The sequence below is a fragment of the Coccinella septempunctata genome, chromosome 9 (genome assembly GCF_907165205.1).
Source record: "Coccinella septempunctata chromosome 9, icCocSept1.1, whole genome shotgun sequence".
NCBI lineage: Eukaryota > Metazoa > Arthropoda > Insecta > Coleoptera > Coccinellidae > Coccinella > Coccinella septempunctata.
Genome location: NC_058197.1, coordinates 15,575,781 through 15,599,931, shown reverse-complemented (window position 1 = coordinate 15,599,931; position 24,151 = coordinate 15,575,781). Strand labels below are relative to the sequence as shown.

The 24,151-nt window shown below is 39.3% G+C and overlaps 2 protein-coding genes across 3 annotated transcripts in view; both read left to right on the top strand.

Moving 5' to 3' along the window:
• LOC123320069 (TWiK family of potassium channels protein 7-like) overlaps positions 1-15,807 on the top strand; it is a 148,808-nt gene extending 133,001 nt beyond the window's left edge. For both annotated transcript variants that reach the window (XM_044907235.1, XM_044907234.1), the window contains exons 3-4: positions 12,139-12,601; positions 15,670-15,807. In XM_044907235.1, coding sequence (XP_044763170.1) covers positions 12,139-12,601; positions 15,670-15,748 — 542 coding nt within the window. In that variant the 3' untranslated portion in view covers positions 15,749-15,807. The remainder of the gene's footprint in view (positions 1-12,138; positions 12,602-15,669) is intronic.
• LOC123320072 lies at positions 15,769-23,714 on the top strand. The gene is made up of 2 exons (XM_044907238.1): positions 15,769-15,887; positions 22,039-23,714. The coding sequence occupies exons 1-2, from the start codon at positions 15,797-15,799 to the stop codon at positions 22,254-22,256; spliced, it is 309 nt and encodes a 102-aa protein (XP_044763173.1). The 5' UTR covers positions 15,769-15,796; the 3' UTR covers positions 22,257-23,714.
• Positions 23,715-24,151: the final 437 nt, after the last annotated feature.

Sequence of the window (24,151 nt, the reverse complement as noted above, 5' to 3'; positions counted from 1 at the left end):
AACTTTTAACACTTCCATTCTTACGGACCGTGCCCTCATTAACTTTATTCTTTCGTCCATCCTGGCCGTTTGTATTTGGAATTTCATCCTGAAAAATGAAAAAATTCACCGCTTTTTCGTGATGTGAAATATTTTAGGAGAGACTGCTTTGAGTGTGTCGTTAATGCAAATTCTGAAGATCCCATTTTTTGCATTAAGGGAGCGAGTATGGAATTTCAAAAGTATTTCGTCTCTGACCTTTTAATCCCTAAACCATCTTTACATACAGATTCCCTTCAATATCCATCTTTTTTCATTCGGTAGGTCACAATAATTAAAAAGATTAGAAGCCAAATTATGCCTGGGAAATATTAGATGGCCAAAGCAAATTTCACTTTTTTTCTTTTGAACCAGAAAACTGACAGAAATGAAATTGGGCAAACATTCCAAAAGAGCACGAAGGCAATAAGAAAAAATTTGCTGGGAACGTTTTTCTTATTCATATTTTACATGCCAGATTAATATAAGGAGAGATACCTTGGACACTAGAATATCTCTACCAAAAATCAGACTTGTATATAGGGGGAATTGTCTAGGGACATTCTGTCAGAATAGGGGAAAAAAACGATCATTGTACATTGAAAACCTTCTGATGCTTTCCAACATTGAAAGTACATATACTTCATTCACATTTATTTTAGCAGTCGGTTGGCCATGAAATAATTTTCTCAAGTTTTTGTAACTAGAACAGAGTAAGGTTGGCATAAAAATATCAATTTTTATTACGAAAATGCCGAAAGTGATTGAAAAAAGAGACAGGATTTCAGGAAGTGCTATTTAGAATTCAGGTCCGCTCATTCAAATAGTTATACCCTGATATTCTAAAATCCACAATACGTCAGACGTATTCTTTCATCAGAATCTAAACGACTTATATTTCAGCTGAATATCTCCACAGTCAGAAAGATTGTGAATGAAGAGGATGACAAAGAATTTCCTTCTATTGGGAGACCCAAAAAAGTGGTGGCATTTGAGAATTTTATGTTTGAGTGAATTAATGCGAAAAGTTTACTACAGGATTTTCGATGAATGTCATCGTAGAATAAGTTCCCGAAAATTGATTTTTCTATTTTTCATTTGAGTTGTCCTTTATACTGTCAATGTCTTAAAGTATCAATAAATACCTAATTATTATTATTATTATATCAATGTATTATGAACAGCCACAAATACGCGCCAGTTGTCCTGTTAAGTTTATTCATGTGAAATTTTTGTTCATCTTGACTTGAAACGTCCTTCATTTTTTTTCACTTATATTGATGCCAGATGATTCTTCTTGAAGAATTTAACATTCTTGTAATTATCTGTTAATTCCTTCGGGAGATACCCATTCCCAACCACTGCATCATATGCATTTCATCTTCGGGTTAATATTTTTTAAATCTACAACTGATGTAACGTATTCAAACTTTAGCCAAAGAAGATAACGAACATTAACTCTCCTCAAGCTACTGCATATTATGATATTATACTGATCTCTAGTATTTTCCATGCAAATAACTGGATTTGGTATGCCTTCAATCAGTTTATATAAACTTCAATTATGTTCGTCACATATTTTCCGAAGAAATTCGACATTGTAATAAAATACGTAATAACAGAAACTTTTACGGAGAACGGGCAACATAGTGTTGATTTAAAACCCAAAAATGTTTTGACAAGCTTCATAACCACACATTTTCGTACTATACAGAGTGAAATGTGTCAAATTTCCATGGCCAACCGAGTGCTAAAATAAAAGTATGCATTTTAGAACAATTTTTCCTTTCTGTCATCAAATCTTCAAAATCCACATATATTGTTTGATAAGGAATCACCCCTTCGCTTCTATACATTTACACCCCCTATATTATAATCATAAAATACTCCCTTCCATTTCAAAACTGAAACTCACATTAGGTATGAGGTTCAGCCATCACGGTAATAGAATATTTTCCAGAATTTGAACTGTTTCATACAACAGGAATATTACTGTGAATTTTGCAGGCCATATTCAAATGACCTGAACTCATGTGGACAGAATTTTACTAAATTGAAATTAACTAGTCAAAGTTGACATGCAGAATGAGCCACATATATTACACGATGCCATTTATTTCATAATTATCAACTGTTTTCCTGTGAATAATTAACAATATTTGTAGTTGGTAGGAATATTGTACAATATTCGTATCGTAAATTTATAATATGCGATCGATAGATAGTCATCAAACATGCTGGGGGCATCATTTGACAAATTATCATGTCATATTTACGATCGACAAAGATATTTTCAATGAAGGTCAAATAGAGACTTCTTTGTAGAAATATCCAGATTACAATAAAATAATTGGAAAGAACTATTTTAGTCATTTCAATCATCAGGAAATATAGAAAAATCTACCTCCACCACCTGCAGAATATGCATAACAAATTCCTCAATTATACATCAAAAACTGTGAAATTTAAAATGGAAATCATCCTTTTCGAGCACGTATCACTCACCTTGTTCGAACAATTTTCATTCGATTGATTGAGAGGATGGAAAATCGAGAACAGTAAAATCGATATGTATGCTCTCAAATCTGCAATCACTAAGATTGTAGGATGGTGATGCAGTAGCCTGGAAAATCCATAAAAGCCCATATATACGAATGCATCAGTCTTCTACATAAATATTTTCTCAACTAACAAACGGATAGATAGGAATTTCCACTCTGAAATTTTCCGACGAGAACATCGTCGATATTAAACTATGCCTTCTTTTTTCCTCGCAAATATTTCCCATACTCGCTGAATAGTTTGATTGATGACGCATTATGGCCGCTTTTAATTTCACCTTGTCTTGTTTTCACAAAGCTTTATGGCACGCTGTTGTGTAGAATGTTTGCCGGGAAATTGGACGCGCAGTTTGAAGGAAAACAAGTACAAAACTAACCGCAAATTGTTCGTGTGGAAAAACTACCCTCATAGAGCGGTCGGAGCGTACTTTTTAAATTCCTGTTGCTAATTGAAAGCTGCTGATATGAAACCTTGTCGCAAAAATTTGAGACAGAGTGGTTGAACCTTCAGTGGGTGGAAAAAGATCAATGCTGAAATTATTCTTGTTCAGTTATGACCAGAATTAATAAAATACTTGCTTCGAAGTAGGATTATCGCCAATGAAAACTATATCATCTCGATTTATCATTTGTTTAGCATGAAAAGACGCTCAAAGAAAAACCCCCGGAAAAACTGCTCAATCTCTTTTGATCCGACGAACTCAATCAACCGAAACTTTGCTAATTCGATCCCCAGAAACTTCTCTATTCACAGAACCGCCCCGACTGCTACGCAAGTACAATAACCTCCAAAGATTCGAACTTCACCATCGATCAACTTTTGTTATCCGCGTAAGGGCCAATTTTCACTGGGGTCCGATCATTAATAAGGCATCAATTTAATTCCCGACCGCTCGGATTCATCATGAAGTGGAAAACAAGGACTAAGGGCCCGTTTCAACAAGTAGCTTTCCTCGAGGGCGGAACAACGGGAAAACTTGGTGAAGGCCGGGAAATTAAAGCTTTAGTTCGACTTTTCAATAACGAACCATGCTAATTTGAAGATTTCTATAGCCTGAATTGGTGCTGGATGAAAGCTGATGCAGGTCAAGTTAGTGGGTTCTATCACAGATCGTGAAAATGAATGAAATGATAAGAGGAAAGGAAGTTTCATGGTTCAGCAAGAGCTGTATGCTGTTCTTGTCTCCAAGTTGGAAAATATTCTTGAAGGATACTCCGGCAAACACCTACAAATGCTGTTCCAGTCAGGGATAACTGGTATCCCCTCTGATGTCATGATCCAATGGATTGTAATGCCAGAATATCTGGGCAGAAGTCAACTCACTTCATGTGAAAATATAGAGGTAAAAGAAACCTCATATTCACTGACAGCCAAACTACCCTTCAAACTGTTGGGAGCATGGAACTCAAGTCAAAGCAGAACTGGAAAGGACAAAAACACCACTGAGTCCTTGTAAGTATGAATAAAGTAACTCATGTGTGATTTGCTGAAGGGTGATGACTCTATTACCTTGCTTGGAGCGAGGATGAGCAGTTGGGGTCAACCTTGATTGCACACTTCACTAGGAAGAGAAAGCTATGACAAGTCAATTCCTCTTGTAGAAGAAGCCAAATATCTGGGCATTACTGTGGATAGGAAGCTTTACTGGAACTTCCATCTGGTCAAAATTATTAACAAAGACAGACATTCCCTTTGGGCCTGTCAAAGAAGTTGTGGTAAAACTTGGTGGATCACGCTGAAGCAGCTTCGCTGGCTGTATCATGTCGCAGTGATTAGACCAATAATCACTTACGGCAGCATTGCCTGGTGTCCCTGCAAAGAACGCAAACAAACTTTCGAAACTCCAGATAACGGCTTGCCTCATGATTTCAGGTATTTTCCAACCGCATCAGGAGAGATGCTATTAGTCCTTCCCCCCTAACTGTTTTTGCGATAGACTAGCAACTCACAGGCTGTGCAACCTAACCGTGAATGATCCTGACTTATTTTTACGCCCAATCAGCTCTCAGACTAACTGGAGACTGACGAGGTGCTAGGCATTAGAACTGACCTTATAGTCTAAAAAACCAGAACAGACGGAACCTTTAGTGGTGTGATTCCTAGAAGAAACAACTGGGTCTGTCACAAGGAACTCTACTCACAAGGACCTTGTTGGTTTACTGATGACTTCAGAGCCAAACAGAGCTCTGGAGCTGAAGTCTACAGCCGAATATCGCTGACCAAGCTCTATACTAGTCTGGACAGGTTAGCGACAGCATTTCAGGCCGAAGTTTTTGCCAATACGAGTAACCTATGCGCCAACCACCTGCACACAACATAAGGATAATAAGTCACACAGACTTGCTGGTCCAGAACTAGTAGTGCGAATAACAAAAACCACGGTCAAGGGTGAAGTAGTAGAGTGGCCTAGATTCTAGATTCTAAAGATGGTTACGTTGCACTGCTACTTTAAGATCTATTGTGACCACTATCAGAGCTGTTAGAGTTTTAATGAACTCCAGTATCTAGAATAGCTCCAAGAGGTTACTTCCTCGCAAGGCATTCTGCCTTGAGTCAGTCTGTGATCTAGAGTTTCATCCACCTACTCACAGACTCTCCTCTCGTCAGTTTCTGCTAGACTCATTCTCATAAGCTGCTGTATGGTGTCCAGTGTAGCATATTCTTGCTAAGATTCAGATACAACTTATATCTGGCAGTGTTCAAACCCCCAAGGAACTTTTTGGAATATTCCACTCTCGGGAGATTCCTCTAGAGTCCTCAGTTATTGTCGTTTCCTGGCAAGTGCATTGGCCTCTTAGATTCCTGAGTGAGCAGGAACCCAGACTAAACAGCACTTTTTATACTTTGGTTGAGTTTCCTTCAGCTCTGCCATGTCATCGATGACGATGGACTGAAGGTCAAGGAAGAGCTCTCCTGCGGGGAGAACCGAATAGAATAAGAGAAAAGGGCACAATTGTTCATCACTGTGGTTTCTGCTCCCACCGGGTTTTCACGCCGGCCAGGAAATCGTACTCCCAGCAGTGGGGAACTGAATAAGATAGGGGGTTGAAACTGAGGTTCCCAGTTAAAAGTACTGTGTGCTGTCTAACCTATGGACTAACGATTGAATCTATCAAGGCGATTGTCAAGTAACTTCCACAGATCGATCAATAGATTTCGAGTGAAGATAAAGCTGCTCGAGCGAGAAGTCATATTCGAGACATTAAACCACTTCACAAAACCGCCTCCCAGCAGTAAACGTGGACACCTACATAGAGAACACAATTTCCATACAGAACGCCCTCAATACTGCAAAACACGTAATTCTGGAGAGCAAGCGAGAGCAGATAAATAAAATTGGGTTACGCGATCCGAGAGGGAGAGGAGGGAATTGAATTTTGCCGACCTTCAGCGATATTATTTCCAGCTGAATTTCAAGAAGTGACGGTCCGGATCCGGAATTTGCATAGCCGTCTTCGACGTTTCGTTGGACTTCCGGAGTGAATTTTAGCGATATGGGACGCCTATTGTTGAGAGGGACGTTTATCTTGAGGAGGGATACATGGTCTTTTTCGTTTTATACAATTTTTTATTGATGTGCATGTTCCTGTCGTCCCAAAAGAATAATTTGCATTCTCCTCTCGATGGGGCTTATATGGGTTCGTTTGACAGCTGACAGTAATGGATGGATATAGTTAATAACCTTGTAAATTTGACATTTGGGCTGGATGTGGTGTCATCATGGTCTTTGTGAAGGAATATATTAAAAAATTATTCAAATATCGATAAGGGGTTGTATTGTCGGTTCAGTATTACAGGACCTCTTGACCTGGAATTGAGAACCAAAAAAAATCACAGCACCCTTTGAAAATGTTGACTAAGGATTCGATTGAGATGCAAGGATCACCTTCTACATTTTTGGATCTTTGGTAAACACCCTGCATAGTCTTCAAATCATCGAACGTTGTTGGAAACGCCCTGGAGATGAGAAGGGAACCAGGTTTTCATTATCCGTGAGCTGAGAACTTTCTGATTCGTATCCCCATAAGTTTTTCCTCACTTTTAACGAGAGATGAATTAATTCTTTTTTGAAGAGATTAATCTCGTTGTTATCCTGTTCTTCACGTCAATGTTTTGCACCCGGAAAGTTTGGGAATTCTTTGACGTTCGAAAATACCGAGATAGTATCAACACAATATAAGTTAATCGATTTTGTTCCATGGGAGTTGGGAAAACTTGGAAACGAGCGGTATATTGAACTACACTGCTCAAAAATTGAAGTAGATGCCGAGAGAAAACTCATTTTTTGCAGTCAAATTTTTCATTTTGCTTTACAAACCATTCGAAGAGGCGTATGGTTGCGTTTACACACACACAAAATATGGTCCTCATGACACTTACTGGCCTAATAAAAAAAAAATAACAAGAATCTCATTCCTTATATGTTTATGATATTTTTTGTGGTTCGTATGTGGTATAATGGGCTATTGCAACTCTCCTGATATTGTGTAGTTGTTGGTATTGTGGATTAATTTTCACTAGTCAGCTTAGAAGCCTTCCAACTTCAACAATAAGTGTGTTGGTTACTGGCCAGAGGCAATAAAGTGACACTATTATGGGTACCAGGACACTGTGGTGTTGAAGGAAATGAAAAAGCCGATGTTCATCGGCTTCTGCAAAAAGAGCATCAAGGTTAACACCTACAGGACCTGAGGCTTTCTGTGGGCTTGGAAAATACCAATATAAGGCGATAGTCCAACAATGGGAGTTGAACAACAGAATAACCCTCTGGAGAAACACTCCTGGACTTACTCAGTCAAAGAAATTCGTGATGATTTCACCTACCTACATCAAAAAACTGCTAAATCTATCAAGAGCTGAGCTTCGGGTTAAGGTGTGACTGCTGGCAGGGCACCAGGTATGGGAAAGTCAGCAGATGAGATTTTAAAGCTCTGTGGATCAGAAGCAGAAACAGCTGAGCACATGGTATGCAAGTTTCCAGAGCTGGCTGGCCTAAAAACCATTCATATGGGGAAATTGGTCCTGGATACTTCTGAATTCATAGCTCAGAAATGCTATGGCCTCCTGATCTCCAACCATGGGATCCAGTCCTGCCCCCAGCAGTCTAACAATAGGAGTTGAACAAAAGACTAATGCTCTGGAGAAACACTCCTGGACTTACTCAGTCATGAAATTCGTGATTATTTCACCGACCTACACCAGAAAACTGCTGAAGCTGTCACGAGTTGAGCTCCGGGTGATAGTGGGACTGCTGACGGGGCACTCTCAGTACAAATATGATTTGTATCGTATGGGAGAGTCAGCAGATGATATTTGTAGGCTCTGTGGATCAGAAGCAGAAACAGCTGAACACATGGTATGCAAGTGTCCAGAGCTGGCTGGCCTAAGAACCATTCATGTGGGGGAAACCAGTCCTGGATACTCACGAATTAACATCTAAGGCCCCTAAGGATGTTGTCGGTTTTATCAACACCAGTGACGACCTCCTTGGGTTCCTATGAATGAGAGGGGTACTAGAGAACAAAAGATCTACATGGTCACAGTTCCCGAAAGGCTAACCGAGCCACAACGACCCCAATTCACATAATAATAATAGAAAAAAATCAAAACTTCTTCCTCTTCCATTCATTCATTCATTGCTGTGACCCGTTACCGGGAATTAATCTACAAAAAGACATAAAAAATAACAGACTTATAATTTCTTGGGGCCAATTACGACTGTATGCCCTCCTGTGACTGAAGAGATCCAACCGTGACCTACAGATCCTTCCACACTCCGGGCATGGATGGTCACCAACCAGATCTGGCCGCCGCTGAATTCTTCTCGAGTCTTCATTATAACTGTGCACCATAGATCTCCACTGTGACCTGTCTAACGCTAATTATTCCCAGTTTTGATTGGCATTAACTGATTTTAGGGATTGATGTAGTGTATCCTTAAACCCTTCATACTGGCCTCCTGGTTTCCGGGCTCCCTCTGCCAATTCGCCATACAGAGCTATCTTGGGGAGTCTTGTGTCTTGCATCCTCAGAATGTGGCCGCTCCATCTGAGTTCGACCCTCGTTACTTGAGTCTCAATTGTTGTACAACTCGCGCGTTGCAAGACTTCTGCATTCGAAACTTTGTGGAACCATCTGATGCGCATTATCTGTCTTAGATGACGTTGTTGCGTTTGTTCAAGCTGTTTAATATGTCGCCTGTAGGGCGTCCAGCTTTCGCTTCCGTAAAGAAGCGTTGGGAGGACGACTGCTGTCTTGGTCTTCAGACTGAGATCGTGATTTTGAAACATTCTGACCTTAAGCTTCCTGAATGCCCGTGATGCCGAATTGATACGGTTGTGTATTTCCGTGTCTAGGTCAGCCCTAGTATTTATGAAGCTTCCCAAGTATTTGAACTGCTCGACCTGTTCTAGGGTTTCATTATCTAGGCTGATATGTGTTTTAAGGCTTTCTGGGGGACTTACCAGGATTTTGGTTTTGTCGATATTGAGTCTAAGGCCTAAAGCTTCGTTCTTCCATAACTCAAGATTGTCCTGCTGATTATTCCTGAATTATTCCTTCCCCTTCTGTCGCTAACTCGATGTTGACTGATCCTGCATCGGCTGTCAACCTCTCCTCATGAAAAAAATATTTTCCCCCGAACACAACCCACGTTTGATTTCCCTACAAAACGGCAGCAATCCCATCAAGCTACGATGGAGCTGCGAAATGTAATACAATTTCATCCCCGCGAAACTATCCCCATCCAGCGACGTGTCTCATCCACATAGACGTTCGTAAAATCGGGGTCACATAAATATAAATTGAGCCCAGAGCTCGAGACTCGGCGACGGGCTGAAGAGGGTCGAAAAAACGTCTGACAGAAAAGTGAGAGCGCTCCTTTTGTCGTTTAACAGCTTCCAGCCTCCGTTCCCGCGGAGAGAATAATGGGGGGCATTCTGAACAGTTCCATTGGGTTCGAATTTGTTGGATTGTTGAATGCAACGGGTAAATGAGTTCCATGTCGCGTTGAATTAAACAAGATTGCTGGCAGACGTTCATAACGACCATGATATGGTATCTGGAGGAATTTTCCTCCGACTGCCTTTGTCGGGTTTCGTGTGGAGTTGGAAATGCGAAGCGAAGATTCAATTACAGTATGGAACAATGAACTAGGTATCCATATCATCAATATATTTGCTGAACAATGTTTCTATAATGACCACAGCCAATTACTCTTGAATCTTTCACAAAAAGCCATTTGCATTTCCACCAAAACATCGATTTTCCAGTATTACGAGAGTCTATTATTGTTGGAGGACAATTTGTTGCACTTTTCTGGCAAGGCTCTTGAAGCTGTACCTCCCATTAGAGCTGATCTTTCCACTTAGTTGTCTGAAGGAGTCTCAAGGAGGTTAGGTTTGGTTAGGTTAGATTAGGTTAGGTTAGGTTAGGTTAGGTTAGGTTAGGACGAGTTGAGACGAGTCTCAAGGAGGTTAGGTTAGCTCATTTCTTCCTGAAAGACATTTGGACACCAGTCTATCCATTCTGTAAACCATTGTAAGATATTTCTTTCGAGAATAATCACTCTCACCTGTCATGGACATTCTTAGGCTTCATGGGCTGATATATCTATCACAAGATGTGTTGGTGCAAACTTAAAACTGGTCAGATTAGGTTATATTCATACTGGAGTCGATTGTTCACAATTCAGCCTTTCAAAACTGTAACCATTTCTGATATTTGGTTCTTATGCTCCAGTCAGGCTTCAAGACATCTTATATAGTGTGTGACAAATCTGACAAGGTCCTTGAGGACGCACTTCTATAAGCTGTTTCTTTCTTATACACAGTGAGTCTTCGACTTCCATTGCTTTAGTCCAGATGCAGGGGTACCAAAAGTAATCCCTAGCTCATAGCTTCTGCAAGAGCTCATTGATGAAGAGTAAACTCTACACACATTCACCACTGCTGCCAGTTGCTGAATAGCAGCATTTTTCTTCTATGCCAGGAAAAGGTTCCAGCAGATGCTAACCTTGATGCCTTTTCACAGGTTCGTCAGCTTTTCCATTTCGTTTGATTCCACAATGCCTTCGTGTTGTAAATGGGAAAGATGTTGCCTTGGCCAGTTGATTCGTGGTATAAAATTGGTATTTCTGCTAAACTTGTTAGCCTAGCTTTGGGATTTCAGGTTCACCAATGAACATCTGTGAATCTGGTCCTGTTTTTGATGGAACCTGATCGTGGTGAATATATTCTACGCCACTGGAGATGAAAATATCTTCCAAAGTTAGTATATGAACTGAGTCTACGCAGCAGTGAATATAAACACAATAGGCACCATTGCAACTTTCTACCCATACAGCACCCAAGATTAAACTACCATATTTCATATATCGTTCAATATAAACTCCGAAAACTAACGACCTCTGGAAATATTCGTTATAAATCTTCCACCTCGTGTTTCATTACATGCTATAGTACACAACATGCCAGTACATAATGCAATTCTTCGCAGTTTCCATTCAGCCTTTCACCTAGAGCATTATGGAAATTTATGTATTTTCTCATAAACAACCAGATAGAATGCATATACGTTCGTTTTATTGCAGAAACTACTGTTATTATAAGACGTACATTAACATAGGGAAAAGCAGTATCTCCAACAGTTATATGTTGAAAATTCTTCATATAGGATTTTCGTCGGCCAATTTTTCGCTTGTTGGAAAGAAGGATCAAGAAGACTTTGAATGTCGATAAGAGTCTCAATTTTGGATGTTGAAGAATTGATTTACTGTTTCGAATTGATCTTGAATCTTGCAGAAATTTTTTGCAATGATCCATTCCTGGAATCCTTCTAGATTATAGGTGCATCTTCCTCTACCAGAAGGGCTATGAAAGGCTCTAGGCCAGTAAGTGAGATTTGTGTGATTTTTCAGCTGTAGATACCTCAGATTTCATTCAAAGATATGAAGCAATCTTGCTGAAAATCGAAAATCGAGTACGTAGAAACCACCACAAGCATGTTTCCTCCTTCCCTCCTCCATAGCATCTCGCAGACACATCAGATTAACAGCTCTGCATATTCGGAACAAACTGACACACACGTGAGCGTTCGTTGCTCAACCAATTTCCGCCAAAATATTTCCATCCATTTCAAAGCTCGCATTTAAGAATATGCCCCCCCGTCTGGCGCTTCCCTTCGTGGAAACATGTATGTCGGGGAGTTGAAATTCAATTTGCCAAAATCCACGTAGCTCGGAGTCCGTTTACAATCGCTTTTTCAACCGTTTTCGTTCGATAATAGCCGATATGGTCTTTTCGGAATATAAAGGAAAGGGTGCTAGACGTTTTGAGGTGTGATGGGAAATTTAAACGAGGGTTGGAAACTGATGCTAGCCAGTTTGAGGTTCAGACGATTACTCTCATGAATAAACGTTTATTCAGGAAAATATTCTTTACCCCCTTATTATTCAGAAAACCTTCTGTTATCTTGGGAGATCCTGACATCCTGACTGTTCGCAATGAAGATAAACTACTTATAAACAAGTTTTTGTCCCTAAATGATCTTTTTTTGCAGGTTATGGTCCAGTATCACCAAAAACCTCATGGGGAAAGATGGTAACCATAATCTACGCCTTAGTGGGCATCCCCCTGATGCTTCTCTACCTCTCTACCACCGGGGATGTTCTAGCTAAAAGCTTCAGGCGTCTCTACGGAAAACTGTGTGGTAGAAGCCTGAGGAAGTTGCCTTGTTCCTGTGCAGATATGGTTAGAGTTCCTGTGAGCTTATGCGTGGTCATACTGTTAGCCTACATCTGTACTGGAGCCTTACTCTTCAGTAGGCTGGAGGACTGGAGCCTATTGGAAGGAAGTTACTTCTGTTTCGTATCGTTAGGTACCATTGGATTTGGTGACTTGTTACCAGGAAGAAACGCCGATGAGATATCTTTATGTGCCTGTTCTGCCTATATACTGACAGGAATGGCGTTGGTTGCCATGTGTTTCAGTTTGGTACAAGATGAAGTTATCGCTCTTTTTCGGTGAGTATTCACTTTAGTGATCCCAAAGCTTCTCTGTCCCAATATTAGGAAGAAACAAAGTCATCAGCTTCAATATATCTCTGATAATCAGAGCTGTCTTTCTGAGGCATTTATACCATTCAGTACACACGATAGTTGAAGTCAAATAATTCATTTCTAATAGCGTGTGCTAGCCTAAATTTCAATGAAAGAATGACATCCTTTCTTTGGCATAGATGCATAATTCAGAATTGAGTTTTCAGTGGATTCCTAAACAAATAATGTATATGCTACCTCACATTGAAAATGATGACAAATTAAGTGAAGGAATGAAAGAAATTACCAATTTAAAACATTAAATGGTTGAAAAAATAGGGAAACTCTTTAGGTGAGTCTCCTTCAGATGAAAACCTCCTTGAAACCATTTCCAGGATTCAATCTCATGCCTTCTTTCGTCAGATTAACTAATTGTATTCTTCCTTCAAGTTCCATTCGAGTTCGTATTCAAATATTTTCATTTCCATGCTTATTTTGTACATTAAACTTTCCTCCTATCAGAATATGAGGTGTTGAGGAGAATTTTCAGCTCTCGCTGTAACGAAATTTCACGTTAATGTAATAAGAAATATTTAATGAATGCCTTCCCCAGTTTCTGTCCCGAAGTGGATGTTGGACTAATGAGAAACTCGAAATTAAGACTCCGGAGGCGTTATGTTAGTCGTTGCCTCATTCGATGGAGATTCCCTTTACTGCAGCAAAATTATTTATTGTTTTAAACGTGACTTATCAACAGGTTACGTAAGATTCTGGATGAAGATGAGGATTGAATTTGGAGTTTCACTGTTGATTTGCATGCCCCTTCCCTTACCTTTACTAGGAATAGCTTTCCCTTCAGTTCCAGAGTTCTGGCTAGACCTGAGATGGTTTCAGACAGATTATTTCTCCATCATAGGTATTCAGAAGATTTTTCTCAAAGAATCTTCATCAGCCTCTGAACAAGTGGTGGTTATATCCTTGAAGAGAACGAGTTAGGACAGATTTTCTTACATTTCTCAGTGCACCAGATGTACAGGGTGTTTCATAATCATTGTAGGATATTAATCTATTTGGAGTCGAAAAGATTCTTTAGACCTTTGTCCGGAAATGCTTCGCTGCCAAGATTTCCTAGAAGACAACCCTGTTCGGCAATTCATGAGGATCTAAACTAGTCTCCTCTTCTAGAAGGCAGGATCTCATAACTCCTTCACTAATCCCAACCAGAGGTGAAATGATCTCTAGAAGATCCAGCGATTTTACCAGCCTGACTCCTCCAAAATCTATTAGTACGAGGATATAATAAAAAATTCTTAGCCTACTCTAGAACCAAACAAAATTTCAATGTCAAAATATTTTATTACTCAACATATTCTCCTCTTAATTGGATACATTCATTACAGCGAACCTGCAACGTCTTTAGACCTTTGAAAAACAATGTTTCTTCTTGCTCTGCAAACCAGACCTACACAGCTATTATTACCTCCTCATTGGAAGAAAATTTACGACCATTTGAACTTATTTTCAGTGGAGAAAAGAGATGATAGTCGGATGAAGCCAAATCTGGTGAACAAGGGGGGTGTTCTAGTAATTCAAACCCTAAATCACGAATCTTTGCATGGCAACATGAGATTTGTGTGCAGGGGCGTTGTCTCGCAAAAACAAAACACCTTTGGATAGCTTTCCGAGTCTTTTCTCTTCAATTTTTTCCCGTAGGGTGGTCAGTAATGTCGAATAGTAATCTCCGGTTATTGTTCTACCCTTTTCCAAAAATCAATCATGATTACTCCATGGCAATCCCAAAAAACTGAAGCAAGAACTTTTCCAGCAGATTTTTGGACACGAAACTTCTTAGGTCGTGTGAAACCAGAGTGTCACCATTCTGTCGATTGTTGCTTTGTTTCAGGATAGTAGAAATGTACCTAAGTCTCATCCATAGTAACAATTCGGTTTAAGAAGTCTATATCGTTTTCAAATCACCACAGATCTAACGCGATGCTTCTACCTCTGCACGCTTTTGTTCAACATTCAAACTTTTGGGGATCCATTTTGCAGCAATCTCTTGTCCAAATTGACGTGAACTATATGATGAACTCGTTCGTTTGAAATATTCAGTGCTTCAGATATCTGTTTCAACCCAATTCGACGGTCTGATAAAATCATGTCATGAACTGCATCGATATTTTCGGGGACTGATACAGAAACTGGCCTTCCCATCATCCTCAATGGAAAATTTACCTCTTTTGAAGCTTGCAGTCCAATTTGTCACGATCGCATACGAAGGACATTGATCACCAAGGGTATCAAGCATATCTTCATTAATCTGCTCACCCCTTAACCCTTTCAAATACAGGTAATTGATGATGGCTCAATACTCCAATTTTTCTTCATCTTCTTTCTTTTAATTTATTGCGTAACTCTGGTTTACTTTTTTGACCTCAAACTTCACACTGACACTTCTAATGAGTTATTGTTCGTTGCTATGGTAACGCAATATTTTTGTTATGCATGGAACTGTTCTAGACTAACTAGATATCAATACATCATCGTATTCTATAATTTCTTGAATCTACAATATGTTTTTGGCCTCTACGGGCAGGTAGACCAGTTGTGTTTTATGATACTATGGATTTGGGATACAGATTTTAGGGGTGGCTTCATATACCCCTACAATTATAGAGGAACGCCACTAAAAATTGTTTATTACCTCCTCGCTCCTAAGGAATGCTGCTTCATTCAATTCAACTCAGTTTTCTTGGTCCTTATTAAAAATTGAAAAGAACTTTTCAGGTACCAACTTCAGGAAGCTGTATCTAAGCTTGGGCTGTTCGAAAAAATATATAAATAACTCCCACACTATTTTTTGACAAGGAACAATATAACCTTCTAAATTCTTCCACACCCAATATGTGATCTGGGTGAATCAAGCAAATTTTCACCTCCCCCGCACCCCAACGAGCGTTTTCTGCGTCTGAATATTCATCGAAGTCGCTAGTTTCACACCGTCGACGAGCCTGAGAAACCCAATTACCGTCCTATCTGTTCTTTATTCCCAGATTCATCGGCGCTTCGTGCTCGAGGGCTAACTCGGCGTCTCAGCGCAAAGACGCCGAGGCGTCTGGCGAGGGCTCCTGACAGAGACCGTTGACGGAGGGAGGAGCGGCGCCCATAAAAACTCCCCCGATGATGAAGAAAATACCGCCGATGTACCAGCACAACAGCCTGCCGCGAAAGAGCAATTTCAACAGGAATGCCCCTGCCAGGAGGTCTGCAGGTGAGACAGGATAATTTGGGAGAATTGTTCAATTTTCGCCGATTTTGGCCACGTTCTGGGAATTTAGAATATTATAGAATTTTTCCGTTGAGATTCGGGTGTCTACAGGGTGTTTAATGGAAGTGCAAGAAGGGAAACCTTCTCCGAAAACGTTTTTATGTCGAAAATAAGCAAATTTGATGTTTTTTAAAGGGTTGTGATCACTAAAAACATAAGCTGAAGTCAAGTGACCTTATTTTTAAGTTGAGAAGAAGAAAAACTATTAAAGTATCAAAGATTTCAACAGATTATTTGTTCCTTTAAATTTTATCAAGCAACGATGAAAAATTCAACATTTTTTATACCCCATATCTCAAAAGATATGTATTCCTTCACGAAATACAATGCTCAAAAATTTACAGGGATCCAGTGTGAGTTTCTCTTTTTTCGTAGTCTTTTCAAGTTATCTGGAACATCTGTTACCTATACATGTGTTCAAGGGAAAACTGGGATATTTTAAGTTGTTTTTATCATATTCTTTTTTTTTTCTTTCATCATGCTACTGCACTCTGAAATCGTTTAATTGTAGTAGGTTCCAAATGGTGACCTAAGTAATCATGTGTTATTTGTTGCTCATCCTGTTTTTCCTCATTTGAATGAAGTTCTATTCCAATTGATGATAAAGTTGAAGAAATGGAAGCAATATTGATGCATCTTAAGTTAACACCCTGTACACATTTCGTGATACTCGATTCTTCTGACTAATAGTAAGCTGCATACTATGGAGGTTAGAGGGAAGGATAACAAACAAGTGTTTACGAAAAGTGTCCGCAAAAAACTCGAAAAAGTCCAGATGGCTGTGTCAAGCAATGAAAAATATAAGAATAGAAGATGTAATGACAAAGTGTGAATATTGTGTTAGCGTCTTTTTCAAATAGAAGATAAATGAGACATCTTTTTTAATATTATGCATTCAACTTAAGTAATTTTCAACCAAAGATGAATTTGAAGATTTTGGAGATCAATCTTATACAAACCATTAATCAAAAACGAATATGTATAACTTTCAATGGGTTTTTTTCCCAACATCTGAAACAAAAGGAATGCAATATTGTTGTTGGATAAAAACTGCTGCTCTCTCTCTAGTAGTTTTCATTTTTCTTTTCAAACAATTTTGTGTAACAATTAATATCGAATGAAATACAGGGTGAGACGTTGGCTCGTATGAATATTTGAATAGTAGATTCTTGAGGTGAAAAGAAACACTTTTTTCCTTTGCCATTTTTTTGAAATAGGATCGGTTTAAAAAATACATTCTGCTGAAAAGCCATAAAAAAGGTTATTTTTAGTTCTATCTCACAAACGGTTTTATCGAATGAAATGAATTTTGGGATATAGTTTTTCATTTATCTGATGAATCTTTTTCGAATACAAGATATCACCCACGTCTTCCATTTTTCTCATTATGACCATTACGTACCATAAAAATACCAAAAATTCAAAGGATCCAACTCTATAAACTAAGTTGGACGCTATCCAATGAATATTTGAACGTTTTGTAAAATAAAAGTATTCTTCATATTTTCTTGTATAATGCGACGTTTTCACGTAATTTGATGTTCAAAAATTAGAAAAAATCTCTGTTAAATATGAGAAATTTGGTCATTTGGCTGAATACAACTCTTTTTAAAAGATCCACAGATGTGTAGTGTCACAGATTTAGCTAGTTATTCTGAAGGTAATTCTGTTTTTCCAGGGGTGGCACAGCTCATAATGAAAACTTAAGATGGCCATGTCTTTTTATCTGGACCGAATCGAAAAAAATGGTATAGGAAAAAAGTGTTTCTTTCGACCTCGAAAATTCACTGTTAAAATATTTTTACAAGTCAAAGACTCACCCTGTATTGTTCAATGGTTCATTTTTGTTGTTTGCCAGCTCCACCTGGTCAATTTCAAGTTTTTTACGGATACTTTTTGGGCCAAAAAGCCTCGAAATTTGGGCTCCTTTTCTCTACCCTTCACACTTCAAACTCTCGGTCTGAAGGCGAGCTAGGTTAAAGGTTTTTTTCAGTTTTGATTCGAAAAATTGGAAGAGAGTATTTCGAAAAATTTATAGTGAGAAAAAACTACCCTCAAATTGCGAAAAAAAAGTGACAGACAACTTAAACTATCCTACTTTGAAAGAAATTACTGGAAACATACAAATTTCACCATATTAGGCATAAAGAACTTCCTAAGTAGGGGCATAAACTGATAATACCGCCAACACGCCATTTTAAAATCAACCCAAGTAATCCCTGCCCGCAAAATTAGGAATAATGTAACCCGATATTTCCCTAATGAAAACATACCACAATTTCCACACGTAGCGCGGCCATAAAACCAACTCAAATCTTAATTAAACCCCCATAATATGCCCGAAATATAACGTACGGAAATATGCAGATCCAACCCCTTCCCGTCCATTTTTTCCCGATGATTTTCGCTAATAAATTATCGGCAATTAAGGCGAACTTGAAATAAGTTCGTCGAAAACAACTTCCTAATTAGTATTCCAGAAGTTTGGGCAATCGCCATTAGTTTAATTGGAGATGTGGTTTGGGGAAATCTACCAACAGACAATATTCATTATTGAAAATGAATGATGCTCCAGACAGGCCCCCGAGGGAGAAGGTCTTGAAGGTATTATATATTCTTCTTCTTTCTGAATAATAAGGACGGAATGAGAGCATCGAGAAGAGTTCCTTGGAACAATGCAGAGTCACCGTGGAAAACGGTTGAAAGAACTATGAGTGGATGGAGGTTGGGGTTTTAATAAATTTTATATTTACCTCCGGTGTAAGACTTCAAACGGGCTAAATTAAAGCTACAGCCGGTAAATGAATTAGAGTTTCATATCTTTGATGGGTCTTTATGGTTGTTAAAAGCTGCAACTGAAAATCTGCAGCTTAAGATTAAATTTTCAACGTCAGAAATGGAAGATGCAACTTTTTCGAGTATGGAGCAAACGATTTCAGCCCTCATACTGGCCTGGTCCTCTCTAATCGAGTGAATCTCATCGGAAAATCTTTCCAGTATGATTCCAGATTCTACAATGTAAAGAAGATTGTGTTTCACTGTGACCTCAAGGTCTATTGTACCCCTATAAGAGCCCCCGTCCAGTTGCAGAGTCCTGATGAATCCCTGTCGTGGTTTTCCAGAGCAAAGTGGTCAAGATTATTATGGAAAAACGTGCACCAAGATGCTTAGTAGGAGAAAAGACTAGGAAAGAGAATGCACCACTCAAACTTCCAGAAATACTTTCAAAAATTAGATGTGCTGAAATGCACCTAGAAAGAAACTATCAGAGATGTGACCTAATGACAGCCAAGCTGAGGTCTCATGTCACCGATGATTAAAGATGATGCGGGATTATCATAAGACAGGCATAGCCCAGGAAAATTAGGTCAAAAAATTGCTAACAAGCTGGACATGGTTTCAAAAGACGAAGGGCATCTCGAAGATGGGAAAACTGAAGTTTGATAGACAATTTTCTGCCAGAAAATAGCCTATCAAATGAGATCAAAATCGTTTGAATCATACAAGCGGTTCAGCCACAATCAGCAACAGCTTCAACTTTGAGAAGGCCCTCTCCAAAGAGAACTTCAACTTAACACCAACAGAAGCAGCTGCAGAAAAGCTCTACCTATGGACGTACTTGCAGGTAGATCACTTATTGTCTTCAATCCTTTCTAGATTCAATATTGAAGTACTCGTGTATTATATCCTATGAATCCTATAGGATATAGGTCATACGACAATTCATCCACCATTATTGATTCTCTACAGGTGCAGATGTGGTCCAAAGTATCAGATCCAAAAAACTGTGGCTGGTATACAATCAAAACTGGTCTTTATCCAGTTGATTGACGTGTTTCCAGCTCCAGAAGATCTACTGAGCAACACCTTCTGTACCTTCAGGTAGGGTTGTTCAGCCAGCATGCTCCTGCAAGAAAGCTGCCCTAAAAGCTCAGAGAAAGCAACAAACTCAATCTGGTTTGAAAGATAGTGTGTCGATAGGCATTCATCCCACCAAAATACTTTTGTGGTGTTGGGGACCAGGAGTCATAGATAGGAGCACTCTAATTGCAAGAATTACAGGGGCATATCGTTGCTTAGCTTGACCGGCAAAATTCTCTCGAAGATTATGGCTGATCGTCTGATTCCACTCTTAGACAAGCTTTTACCTGAATCTCAGTGCGGCTTTCGACCAAATCGAGCAACGGTGGACCTAATTTTCACACTGCGACAGCTGCAAGAGAAGGCCCGTGAACAACAATCAAGGATCTATACAGCCTACATCGATTTGAGTAAGGCCTTCGACTCGGTGAATCGGAGAACGCTGTGGAAAATCATGAGACGCCTTGGAGTACCCGAAAAATTCTTAGCAGTGTGTAAAAGCCTTCATACCAACAACTCCGCTGGAATACAGCATAATGGCTCTACAACCGACCATTTCTCAACCAACTCTGGAATAAAACAAGGCTGCGTATTAACGCCTTTACTGTTCAATATTTTCGCCATAGCTGTCTCGATAATTGCTGAGATGAGTATGCCTGTAAAAGGTGTTGGAATAAGATTCAGATTTGATGGAGGCCTATTTAACCTGAAGCGCCTCAGAGCAAAAACCCGTTCAAAGTTCATCACGGAACTTCAATATGCAGACGACTGAGCACTTATCGCTAGTAGCCCATAGGATCTACAGATAATGCTGGACACCTACAAACATATAGACGAATCTTTAAGGCTTAGACTCAATATTGACAAAACCAAAATCCTGGTAAGTCCACCAGAAAGCCTTCAAACGGATATCAGCCTTGAGAATGAAACTCCAGAACAGGTTGAGCAGTTCAAATACTTGAGAAGCTTCATAAATACTAGGGCTAACCTAGACACGGAAATACACAACCGTATGTATTCGGTATCACGAGCATTCTGGAAGCTAAAGGCCAGAGTGTTTCAAAATCACGACCTCAGTCTGAAGACCAAGACAGCTGTTTACAAAGCAGTCGTCCTCCCAACGCTTCTTTACGGAAGCGAAAGCTGGACGCCCTACAGGCGACATATTTAACAGCTTGAACAAACTCAACAACGTCATCTAAGACAGATAATGCTCATCAGATGGTTCCACAAAGTTTCGAATGCTGAAGTCTTGCAACGCGCGAGTTGTACAACAATTGAGACTCCACTAACGAGGGCCCGACTCAGATGGAGCGGCCACATTCTGAGGATGCAAGACACAAGACTCCCCAAAATAGCTCTGTATGACGAACTGACAGAGGGAGCCCGGAAACCAGGAGGCCAGCATAAGAGGTTCAAGGATACACTACATCAATCCCTAAAATCAGATGGTGCCAATCATAACTGGGAACAACTAGCGTTAGACAGATCACAGTGGAGGTCTTTGGTCCACAGTTATAATGGAGACTCGAGAAGAATACAAGGGTGGCCAGATCTGGTTGGTGATTATCCATGCCCGGAGTGTGGAAGGTTCTGTAGGTCACGGTTGGGTCTCTTCAGTCACAGGAGGGCACACAGTCGCAATTAGTCTTAAGAAATTATAAGTCTGTATTTTTTATGTCTTTTTGTAGATTTATTCCCGGTAACGGGATACAGCAATGAATAAATGAATGAATGAACGATAGGCATTCATCCCACCAAAATACTTTTGTGGTATTGGGGACCAGGAGTCATAGATAGGAGCACTCAAAGATAATAGATATGGAAGTGTTTCCAGGTATAATCCAGCGATTTCAAGGCAATCATTCTTTTACTGAAGAATGACTTTGTCATCCTTCCTTTTGGAGTGGCCTTTCTGCTTAATCCCAGTTCCACTGTACCTTCCCAAACATCCAGATATCGTTAAGACAACGATACATTTATTGTTTCGAGATTCCCAAACCTTTTACCATAGTTTTCTCATGAAGCAATGTCTCCGACTCTTCACTGTATACTTCTACAATAAAACAATTACTTTGGAAGCACCTGTCAGCTTGTTTTCCTAAAAAACTATTACTATTTGCGACATAAGCAATCAAACAAAGTAATTCTTTATCTTTCAACCAAATTACAACTGTACATCTCCCTCTAGACCAATAAGCTTACCATTAGCTGAAGAATTCGTTATTTCCAGGTGCTGAACCGCTGGTAGAATACTTCGTGCCGAGAAGCATAAGCGAATTCGACCTCTCCATGGCCTCTGAGGACGCCGCAACCGCCGGCAACTTCCTCCCGCTCACCGTAAGGGTGCCAAGGAGGGTCATCTCCAAGCAGAAGGAGAAGATGGTCACCTTCGAGGACGAGTTGGCCATCAGGGCGGACAACCCGAACTTCAACGACGTGTTCATGTGACAGAAGGGATAGCATAACGAGAAGAAAGTCGAAGACATGGTCGACGACTTCAACCTAGTGAAGAAGGAACTGAAACAATTCAAAAATTTCAGGTTGTGCGAGGATCTGAAGAAGTGCGAGGAGGGTTGTTCTTGCAACACGGAAGCGGATTGTGACATTTGTAAAGTTATAGATTTCACCATGAAGAAAGACAAGTTATAGCTGAGAGAGGGGTGTGGAAATGACGGTGATTTATAGGGTCTGTGTAGTGAAGGGGACTCAGGAGAGAGCCATGGGGGAGCCCTGTTGCTACTGTATAGTATCTAATACGTTCTTGACGATTACTGAAGGGTATTGATAGAATAACCAGCCACCTCTTTCAGTACAAATTACCAGTCAAACTAATGTTAACCTCAATTTGACATCGATTGTCAATCATCGAAGTCTATCAAGAAGTAAATTAGTAAAGAGTCCCAAAGCCTAGCCTTCTTCAACCATCCATGGTCCTTATGTATTTTTTTTTATACAGAGTTCAGACAACTCCCCTTTAAATTTTGTGGCTCACCAAATTTTTTTCAGGAATCCCTCTATATTTTGGGGTCTTAGGATCAAGTAAGTCTACCAATTTAGCAGCCTGAGTTCGAATCACAACAGCGTGAAGGCAAAGATAGCTTCATTTTATGACTCATAAGTGTACAACTGCATGGGGTAATAACTGTTGAAGTTTACAGCACACTTAAAACTGACATAAAATTGCTATCTGACCTCTCGTAAAAAAGGAGGGAAATGAACTGGATTGGCTGTTACTGCAGACTGGAGTCTTTCTAATTAAATCTGAGGATGAAGTGGTATAAGAATCAGGAGGCTCAGTCCTGAGGGAATAATTTAAGAATCCTAATTGTTCGAATCAATTATTCCTTTTTTCTTAGTCTTATCCTCAGTTCCTTTTCGAATTGTCTTGGAGAAGACAATTCTTCTGGGTATATTCTATTCTGTGGAATATCTATTTCCTTCCATTCGGGGTGTATTCTCTTGGCAGAACTCCTGCCTGAGATAGTTCAGGACGAAACAGTCCTGAATATTTCTCTTCATAACTGTTGTTTTCGAGGTGCAACAATAAGTCAGTTTTATGACTAGTCGTAGCTTATTTTTCACCTCAATCTTGATGTTTACCATATAGAGTTGTAGACATCGAGACACAAGAGTTTGAAACAAAAACGCTGAATACCTTTTTACCACGAATTTTTCGAGGGAGGCTGGTTATTCGCAAATGATTTTTTACGACGAGAATTTTTATAAATATGTATAAAGGCTAGCTGGATTCAGCCGAAATGGAAATAATATGTGTACAAAATTGGAATGTATGTGAAATATTGTAAATATTATTTGAAGTAATCGACATTCATCATTATTCGATTGTTATGAGATCCATAATCTGTTAAAAATTACCTACTTTTGAAATATATTATTCGAATATTCTACCCTGATTTTATTTCCCAAATATGGAATCCCAAAATGTAAAACAAATGAATTATTGGAATAGAGAATTGTGAATTCCAGAATTCCTCACACATATCAACCGTTCTTTCGTGTAAATGAAATCTTTCAATTAATTCCATGAAACTTGATCACATTAGATAGACAAAAGCGTTGTTTTTTCTCTAGTCTAACAGTTCATTCATTCAATTGAAGTTGAAAAGTGGCTGTTTCTATCTAAAAATCTCAATAAAAAATGCTACATAAAGTATTGCTCTTCATGATAGCTCATATCATTGAACCCAAAACAATTTTACCCCAACTGTCTGCGGTTATTTAATAAATATGCAGGTTAATGCTTCTTGATTTCTTATGATGATTCCAAAATACTATATTTTTCTATGAAAATAAAAGATATTCAGTTAATAACCAATGGAAAT